We start from the raw sequence: 10,364 nt of genomic DNA, 5'->3' as shown, positions 1-10,364 counted from the left end.
CTCAGGATGATCCTGCCCATCTGGTGGTCTCTGTTCGAGACAACCCTGGGTGGAGGAGGCCTGTGGGACATGAAGATTTAGAGATGGCGTTTAGCCATGAGGGATCCTCGTAGGTGAAAGTGGAGGGTTGATGCGGCTATGCGTCCCCGTCGGTGTCAGCCCCCTTGGTGATGATGATGATGATATATATATAATTTGATGTCGGTCGTTATGTTTGCCACTTAAGCGTCGAGCGATCAAAACGAAGAGATAGACTGATTAGAAGTTGTATTGTTCTTCATGCACTAATTTGAATTCAGAGAACCATTTAATTGATTAATGTTGTCTAATTGCCATTTATCTGGTTCATCATTACAGCAACTTCGATTGATCTTCGAAACGTTTGATAATAAACATGAAATTAATTACGGCCGTATTAGTCTACCTCTACATTGAACTTTATATATATATACACACATATATATGCGTGTGTGTGTGTGTGTGTGTGTGTGTGTGTGTGTGTGTGTGTGTATGTACGCATATATAACTTACATGATGTGCTTCTTGCGCGTTTTCGCTCACCCCCCTTTCTTAGGGGCATCTCTCCTCCGCCAGCTTCCCATTCGCCTCACAAGCGCATCAAAGGAAGCACGCGCCAAAGGAGGAATGGATATTGGGGGAAAAATTATAATAATCGAAGTGCTTGGAAGTCCTAAGGAAAATCGGACTCCGGGGGAAACTATTCAGATCCTTGAGGGGGAGATGCTTCTTCTACTATACAGCCACGTCCTCCCTCTTCTCTCCTCCTCTCCCCTCCTCCTTCCCTGCGTGTGCCTCGGTTTCCTCGTCTTCGCGCGTGTCTAAGTTAGCGTGGAATGAGGGGGTCGGTTCAAGCTCGTCGAAGTCAAAGCAACTACTCGAACTTGAGGCTTTTGATAACATTGCCGGCGCGGGGGGAGGGGGATGGGGGTGGTAAGGGCATGTGTGTGTCTGCGGAGGAAAGGGGAGGGGGAGGAGGGGGCTTTTAACCTCAGTTCTTTGTGGAGGCTTCTCTTTGACGGTTAGTGTAGGGAATATTGGCGTTACTAGCGCGGCCTATATATCCTATATGGATTTTTTATTGAGAGCATCGGTTATATTGATAAACTTTCCTCTTTCCCTCTTTTTCTCTTTCTCACTCACTCTCACTCTCTCACTCACTCTCTCACTCACTCTCACTCTCTCTCTCTGTCTCTTTCACTCACTCTCTCTCTCTTTCTTTCTTTCTCTCTCTCTCTCTCTCTCTCTCTCTCTCTCTCTCTCTCTCTCTCTCTCTCTCTCTCTCTCTCTTTCTCTTTCTCTTTCAATCTCTTACTCTCTCTCTCTCTCTCTCTCTCTCTCTCTCTCTCTCTCTCTCTCTCTCTCTCTCTCTCTCTCTCTCTCTCTCTCTCTCTCTCTCTCTCTCTCTCTCTCTCTCTCTCTCTCTCTCTCTCTCTCTCTCTCTCTCTCTCTCTCTCTCTCTCTCTCTCTCTCTCTCTCTCTCTCTCTCTCTCTCTCTCTCTCTCTCTCCCTCCCTCCCTCCCTCCCTCCCTCCCTCCCTCCCTCTCTCCCTCCCTCTCTCCCTCCCTCTCTCCCTCCCTCTCTCCCTCCCTCCCTCCCTCCCTCTCTCCCTCCCTCTCTCCCTCCCTCTCTCCCTTCCTCTCTCTCTCCCTCTGCCACATGTAGATTGTTTCCAGTCTCTCTTCTGATGGCCACTGAAATGTTTTATTCATAATTATGTTGCACGTCCGACACACTTCTGGCTTTGTCCCCGAGTATCATTTCTGGAAAGCGTATTCTAAGAATCGTACATAAATACAGTCCATGAAATGTAATGTGTAATTTACATATTGCTTTATGCATGAATGTACAGTACTTAGTATACTCACTTAAGACAAAGTAGTGGATCAGATTCCATTGAGGAGAATAACCCTCTTGGTTCTAATAGTTTTAAAGAAAAATTGTTCCAAACGAAACTGTAGAAAGAGGATGAACAATGACCTCCTATTGAACCGAAGGAATTTTTTTCCTTCCGTGCTTTTCAGAAAACCTTCACGAAATCGACATCTGCGTTGGTTTATGAGCCTATTATTGGCCGTTGCAATGGCAGTCGTGTATTGCATGGCTTCCTCTCGCAAAAGGCATAGCATTCTTCAAAAAGCCCGTGTAGGCGCAGGACTCGCGAAAGTATTATTACTCGGCGGTGGTCAGCGTAGTTGTTTATTTTATGCAAATCAAGTATTCTTAGAAATGAAGTGAGAGGAAGCATTTTTATTTTCCCTAATTTCGATGCCGATGGAAGAATCTCCAAAATGCATTGATATAAGGATGAATATGCAAATAGATGAATGAATATATAAATGATTGTGAAAATAACAAAACCGAGAAAATGAACATGGAATCTCCGTGCGGCAAAAGAAATCAGTAGACCAGAACGAACGAACCTTTTGCAATCGCCTCTAAATTTCCGTTGTTTTTTTTTTTTCTTTCTTTTCCGTTGTTTTGTTTCCACTGTTTTTGTTTGTTTGTTTGTTTGTTTTTTGCACATACATATTCATGCTACCGTGCACATTTCTGTGTGTATGCGTGCGTACGCGTGTGTGTGTGTGTGTGTGTGTGTGTGTGTGTGTGTGTGTGTGTGTGTGTGTGTGTGCGTGCGTGCGTGCGTGCGTGCGTGCGTGCGTGCGTGCGTGTGTGTGTGCGACAAAAATGCAGACCACAATAAGAACATGGAAAGAACTACCAAAGGAAAATTGATAAGATAATAAATTTACCTCACATCTTACAAGAATTTGTTGGATCCTCTTCGACAAAAAACTTTGGTAGTGTATGCTACCATTTTACTGCATATAGTACTGCTGAGCAAACACTAATCATTAATGAAGACAATGCTTTCTATCATATTTTATGTACTGCTGTCTGTAGTCATCACTAACGAAAATGAAAGTACATGATCATAAATTTTATTATAATTAGAATCATTATCATCATCATGATTATCACCATTACTAATTTTATCGTATTTATCATTGCCATTGTTATTGTTTTTTATCATTTTTATTGTTTTTATTTTTTTTCATTTTCATTATCATTTTTACTATTGTCATTTTTTTTACTATCATTATCATTATTATTGTTATTGTTGCTTTCATCATCTTTTCCATTGTTATTATTATTATCAGCATGATCATTATCATTATCAAAAACATTCCCATCACTATCATTATTATCATTATCGTTATCTTATATTCAACATTACCCTTATCATTATTAGTACTATGAAATGATTTTCATCCTTATCATTATCACCAGCATTATTGTTGTTATCATTACTATTACTATTACTGTTGTTATCATCATGATCATTATTTTTATTTTTATTATCATTATCAATATCATTATTATTGTCATCACCATTACTACTATCATAATTGTTATTTCTAACATTATCATAATTTTCATAATTATCATTACTACTATCACCATTATTTTTATTATCATTAACACTATGAACATCATAATTGTTATCACTACCATTATTATTATCATGACCATTTTCATCATTATTATCATTATTGTTATTTTTATCATTATTATTTCTATAATTTCTGTTATTATTACCACTATTGTTATTCTTATCCTTATTATTATCATTGTTAGAATTGATACTATTACTATTATCATTGTTATCATTATTATTTATATTGTAGCATTATTATTAGCATCATAATGTTGCGTTTTCTTATAATTATCATTATTATCATTATCATTATCAGCGTTGTTATCACTATGATTATAATCATTAGCATTAACATTATTATCATCAATATTTCCACTAGTATCCATACCTTTATCTTCACTATTATTAACATTCTTCTATCATGATTTATGTTTACTCTCATTACTACCATTACTGTTTTCATTGCTATCATCAGCACTATCAACATTCTTTCTTCCTGTCTTTTCAGTAAAACTTCTCTTTCTCCATTTCCTTATGAAATATCAGTGCGGCTTTTACATAATATTATTACACCTCCCGCCTCTCGTCCACAGCTTTACCGCATATTCTTTTTCGGCGAAGTCTTTCCGGTCAGGGAGGCCAGCAGTGTATTGCATGCCGTTGCAGTGCTTGTCAGGGCGAACACATGCTGCATGGCGGACATTCGCAGGAGAAATATGGCTGCTGAAGGAAATCTTCGCTTTTAGGATATTGATATATAAAACCTTGTGTCGGGGAGGGAGGGAAGAAGGGAGGAGGAGAGGGTGGGAAGATGAGAGAAGGATGAGAGGAAGGGAAAGAGAACGAAAGGGGGGAAGTGGGAGAGATGAGAAAGAAAGGGAGGTAGAGGAAGGGTGGAACGGAGAGAGAAAAAGAGAGAGATTAGTGAACACGCCCTTCGTTTGCACAAGCGACTTCTCTTTGCCCTGGCTATCCCTGTGCATGGCTTCAGAAACAGACACGCAAAGCTTAGGACACAACCGTATAAGACCGTACGTTACTTGTCCCTGGTTCGAACGACGTCCCCGAACCGTTGCAGTAGCGATTTGCTTGCAGAAACAGCTAGTTACATGCAAACTACCCGTGTGCTTGTCGTCAAGTCAGCGAGGTTACCCCAAAGCTGGCACAACCGCGAGACTTCACCTTGCCGCTGCCGGTGACACACAGGTCGATAGGGACATTACTATATTTCTGCAGTCCATTAGAAACGTCAAAAGCATGTCATGTATCCCGGTGCTTTTAAGTCAACACAGGTTCCGTGTGCCCTGGCGAAAAGTGAGCGCAAGTTAGACGTCGACCATTAAAAGCGGAAAGTGTAAACATTACGAGTGACGCATCGCGTAATAAACAGACTGCGAGTGCCTTCTCAAGGTTACGTATGATTTGCTATATTGTGTGTAAACGTTTGAAAGACGTTTTCGAGATGCACATTTTCGTCAATTGCATGTGCATGTATTCGTTCGACATTTGTCTATTCATGGATTCGTCTTTTTTTATTCGTGTAATGTATTTCATGTCTAGTGTATATATGCCGTAATGTACAATATATTCATAGAGAATATGAAACCGGATTTTGATTTTCTCTTTTGTGAAACCAAATTAATGTTCAATAACTTCTAAGACCGAAAGAAAAATTACTTACAAAGTTAATTAAATGTAAAAAAGAAAGGCTGAGACTAAGAACTAAAACTCTGATAAGACTAAATGACTAAATATTAAATAAAGAAACATATATTAGAGTACAAATAAAGGAACATTAAAGGTGCTACGAACGCCAAACAAAGCCCCCAGACGATTTTTTTCGGCCAAATCACCAAATATTAATTACTATTATAAAAAAAAAAAAGTCGTGGGGGCGGCTGCCTCCGTACTTTTTCTTATTAGTAAATGTGATATCGGCTCGGAGAATTCCTACAAGAGACACAGAATGAGACTGGGAGAGGAGGGGTGAGGAAAGATGAGAAAGTGGGAGAGGGATGGAATGTGATAGGTTGGGAGGTAGGAAAGGAAACGGAGAGAGAGAGAGAGAGATGGAGAGGATAGATTGGAGAAATATAAATAAAATGAAAAGGTAATACAAAGGACGGGAAAAGGCTTTTACGACTTTTGCAAGAACAGAGGTCGCACCTTGAAGGGTTGTAGGTGGTAGCCTTTAACAGCGAAGGCTTGAAAGAGAACTAAACATTTTGGTGTTAGAATATTGAGGCTGCAAACACAGAAATTGGCAGCTCAACCTCAGTCTGTTTCCATCTCCGCCACTTCAGAAAAAGAACAGACACCTCTACCGTCAGAGGCTGGCACTGGCGATTTGACTCACATCGCCCTCAATAGCACTGCTGACACAATAGTGGCTCCTGAAGCCTTTCTTAATGAATGCTTTTGGTAAGACACGAGGCTACTAACAGAGGCAAACAATAGGGAAGTAAATTAAAAATGGAGGTGTGGTGTATGCTATATTTTAAAAAATGCTAATTCAGCAACTAATAGTTGACTTACCAGATTTTATGAAATCGATCTTTTTAAAGGCCAAGTTAAAGTCAGGACACCAGTGGACTTCCTTAATGAAAACTTAGATGTTCTTCAGCCTTGCAACGACTGTCGTCATTTCCTCAAAGTTGGGAATCCCAATCACCATCTCATTTAATCACCATATGAGGACCATCTCGCGATTCAAGGATTAACTGATTACGTTGATTTCCCGAAGCAGGTCCTCAGCAAATCTCTTGGCCGTGCTATCTCGGATCTAATTCGGGAATTTATCTCCTGATCACAAAGCAAAAAAGGAACGTCAAATTATTTCCCAGTTATCTGACATTTTTGCCCTACCATACAAACATACAACTAGTCTAAAGGAAAAACTTTTGTCATAAGAATGGAATCTTCTTCACCAGCCTCCTCACCGTAATGTAGGAGAAATATAATCCTTTATGGACCTACAATTACACAAAACGATCGTTAGAAGGGATGTCGAGATGGAACATTGTGTTACGAAGGTGTTGGTATTTTGGGGTTCGAATTTGTCTCGTTCGGATTAATGCTTCGATTGTTTTTTTTTCCAGAACCCATATAGTGATAATTTTATTCCCGTAAAGGATGGAATAAGCCCTACAGTATGCAGATAAGCCACATTCCTTCTGGGATAAAGAAAACCTCTGAGAAAACTCTTATTCTGAAAACACCTGGTAGGTGACAAAACAACCTTCACTCTCCCCACCCTCACCCCTCCTATTTCAACTTTCCTTCACTTGATATTATGAAGAAAAATGTATCAATAGAAATTAATGTAAAGACCCTTTTATATATGTACATTTTGTATTTAAAGTAACAGGATGTAATCACGAGTAGGAGTGGCCGAATCACCGCAGAGTTGTTTGGATGGATGAATGCAAGTGGTGTTGGGGAGTTGGAGGATGTCGGTCCTTCCTATTTACTGGCAGTAGCTATGTAGAAAGCCTTGACGAGATTTTCCTCCGAACAGTCAGGGCTATAGTGTTTCCTGACTCTGAGCACTTCTATTCTATTCATAACAGCCCCAGGAAGACTGTGCCTGTTCCTTGTCACCCAATTTAAGTGGCACTATGCCTCGACGATTAAACTGTATTTTGGCGGCAGGGAGTTCGAGTACAAAATATTATATGAATATATTACTAGTATCTTGATTTTCCTTGTTTTGATCATATTGGAATGTGACTATAATCATTAGATAATAAAGTAATAATGCATGTGATTAGCACCTGCCTTATCAATTGTTTGGCAATGCCTAATACTTGTCCCCTCCCGTATTGTGACAAATGACCCAACCTTTTTTTTAAATTTCTAAAAAAGCTTATTGATTAGTGGCAAAGTATTATTCTGAGTAGCTGTACATGACTAAACGAGGTGGTCAAGCTTGGTTTTGGTACAGATGCTATCTAGCAGCCAAAAAGAATTACAGATTGTAGAAACGTTACAAAACAAATCCCATTAAACATAAAGGAGACAGAAGAAACTATCATCTCTGGGAGCAGGCAGTACGGAGTGGCAGTCACTCGTCGAAGACTTAAATAGGAAACTCCAGATAATCAAGCAACTGCCTCGAGTAATCAGGAAAAAGCAGACCTACGAAGCTTATTATAATAATAGTGTTTGATTGTGAATAATTAGGTTCTTAGTATTTGGATTGGTCTAGTGTGGGATCAGATCGAAACAAATCGTCCTCTTATATTTATTACAATAAAAAATACATTTCACATTAATAGAAATGATTATACTTTACCTTTTTTTAATTTTCAAAATTATAGTTTTCGTTTCACTTCTAAATTCCGAATTCACACAAATAAATTTACATTTACCATTAAATGGATCTCGAAGAGCGACTGAACGACCCAGTAGCCACCTTTGCCATGTCACAGATGGCCACGTCATGAACCTTTTTCCTTGTTACTAAACGAGACCGAACCTTTAAACCCCAATAACCATCTGCTTTCCAAACTATGGGTCGCTTACTTACATGTCGCACAATACATTGCTAATATCCGTTAGCGACCTTATCGAAGTTATTTGAGTGGTTATTCCTCCACACTGAAATTACTAGGACAACCTTCAGAAATACCCCTCAGGGTCCATAAACAACTTTCTAGTCTTCAGAACTATTATACTAGAAAATAGAAAGAATCTTTCAGAATAGAAAAATAGAGAACCAAGGTCTGATGACAGCAGCCCGCACTCTTTCCGCAGGTGTTTTTGTAGCGGTTCCTGATTGGCCATCAATTGAGACCCGCACCTGGCCTGTGATTGGCCGACTCCTGCCTCGGGACCGCCCAAACTGACCGAGTAAACATCGCCGGTCAGGTTCTTGAGCAGCCGGACCTGAGCCGGAATCATCATTCGCATCACGACGGTTGCTGACATCACTTGTGCTTGGTTCATCACCAAATAAAGAGATAAAATCCAGTTCGGTTTTATAACCCCAACACTGGTGACCCTTGGAATGAACCAAGTTTTTACACAAGATGTCAGCAACACACAGGATGCTACCAGTCTGCTCTCTGACCAGCCTGCCGGAATGGTTTTTTCAAGTGGAGCAGGAATTCCTCCTCAGGAATATAACCACCCAGACCACAAAATTCCGCCTGCTGGTCACTAACCTCCCACCAGAACTCCTGACCGTCGGCGACCTCCTGCACAATCATCGGTACGCCACTTACGACGAGCTTAAGGAGGCCATTCTTAGGCGAGCAGCACCTAACCCTCTGACTGTGTTAAGCTCCTTCCTGTCGTCTGACGCCGCGGACAACCGTACCCCCACAGAAATCCTTCACCACTTCCAGCGCCTCCTCACCCGCACCGGCACTACATTCCCACCTGACGTCATGCGCTCCCTCTTTCTCAAGTGGCTGCCCGCTGATATCCAGCAAATCCTGCTGGTGTCAGATGCCCCATTGGAGCAACTTGCCCTGCAAGCCGACGCGATGCTCGTAGCTAGGGCACCCACATCGTCAATAGCAACAGTGTCTGCCGCAACCACCACCGCCGTGACGTTGACAGCCCTTGCAGCCCATGTCGCCACACTATCCGAGGCCGTGCAGAAGATATCCACACAGGAACGTTCTCACTCCCGGCCTCGCTTTCGCACCCCTTCGCCACCACGCTTTGAACGGGACATCAGGCGCTCTGCAACGCCCTTCTGCCAGCCTCGCTTCCGCGTTCCTTCACCGCCGCGGAAACTGGGCGCGCCTGTCTTTCGCGGACCTCGGAGGTGTTTATTGTACGTCCGAGATGCCTCCTCCTCCCGACACAGGGGCCGAGGTCAGCCTCCTTCCAGCCTCCCACAGGGATAAACGCTTCCCCTACTCCTGCACTCTGAAAGCTGCCAACACATACCCCATCAACACCTACGTCGAGCGTTCGAGGACCCTCTCGCTGGAAGGCGAGCCCGCCCAACGATTCCAGTGGATCTGCCTCGTCGCCGACGTCCTACAACCCATCATCGGCGCCGACTTCATGGCACACTACGGTCTGACGGTCGATCTGCAAGGTATGGCCCTAATCCACCAATCCGGGGCCCGCACGCACGCTGCACCGGCTCTGGTAAGTACCCCCCTAATATATACAGTGCTTCCCAGGACTTGTGCCTTCAAGAACATCCTGCGGGAATTCCCGGCCTTGACCAAGCCGATCAACTGGGCCACCCAACCACGGCACGAGGTCCGTCACCACATCGTGACTCATGGTCCCCCTGCCAACTCTCGCTGCCGTCCGCTCGCCCCCGACAGATGTCGCAGTACCAAGGCGGAGTTCGACCACATGATGCAGTTGGGGATCATACGCCCTTCCAGCAGCCAATGAGCGGCCCCTCTGCATTTGGTGAAAAAGAAGGACGGCAACTGGCGCCCGTGCGGTGATTACCGTCATCTCAACACGATTACCGCCCCTGACAGATACCCGCTGCCGCACCTGCACTCCTTCTCCCACAAGCTGTCTGGCTGTACGGTCTTCTCGAGGATCGACCTCGTGAGGGCGTACCATCAGATTCCGATCGCTGAGGACATCCCTAAAACTGCCGTCATTACACCGTTCGGCCTGTTTGAGTTTCTCAGGATGCCCTTCGGTCTCCGCAACGCTGCTCAGACCTTCCAGCGGTTTATCAACGACGTAACTCGCGGCCTTGAGGGGGTCTTCGCCTACATCGACGACATCCTCGTCGCCAGTGCCTCAGAGGCAGACCACGCCCGTCATCTCCGCGCCCTCTTCGGCAGACTGCAAGAAGCAGTGGTCGTGATCAACCCAGGGAAATGTCTCTTCGGCGCGGCTTCGCTCTCTTTCCTAGGCCACACTGTCACCTCTCAAGGCATCAACCCAGCGCAGGAGAAGGTCACCGCCATAAGGA

General features: G+C 43.3%; 1 protein-coding gene across 1 annotated transcript in view; it reads left to right on the top strand.

The window, feature by feature from the left end:
• The first annotated feature begins 8,487 nt into the window (after positions 1 to 8,487).
• Positions 8,488 to 10,364, top strand: part of LOC113804448 (uncharacterized) — a 1,912-nt gene continuing 35 nt past the window's right edge. The window contains exons 1-4 of the mRNA XM_070129438.1: positions 8,488 to 9,283; positions 9,345 to 9,512; positions 9,591 to 9,789; positions 9,916 to 10,364. The exon at positions 9,916 to 10,364 is cut by the window's right edge and continues 35 nt beyond it. Of these exons, the coding sequence (XP_069985539.1) occupies positions 8,488 to 9,283; positions 9,345 to 9,512; positions 9,591 to 9,789; positions 9,916 to 10,364 (1,612 nt within the window). The remainder of the gene's footprint in view (positions 9,284 to 9,344; positions 9,513 to 9,590; positions 9,790 to 9,915) is intronic.

Source organism: Penaeus vannamei, chromosome 14, assembly GCF_042767895.1.
Source record: "Penaeus vannamei isolate JL-2024 chromosome 14, ASM4276789v1, whole genome shotgun sequence".
NCBI classification, from domain to species: domain Eukaryota; kingdom Metazoa; phylum Arthropoda; class Malacostraca; order Decapoda; family Penaeidae; genus Penaeus; species Penaeus vannamei.
Note: the sequence above shows the minus strand (reverse complement) of the source record. Positions and strands in the feature narration are given on the sequence as shown.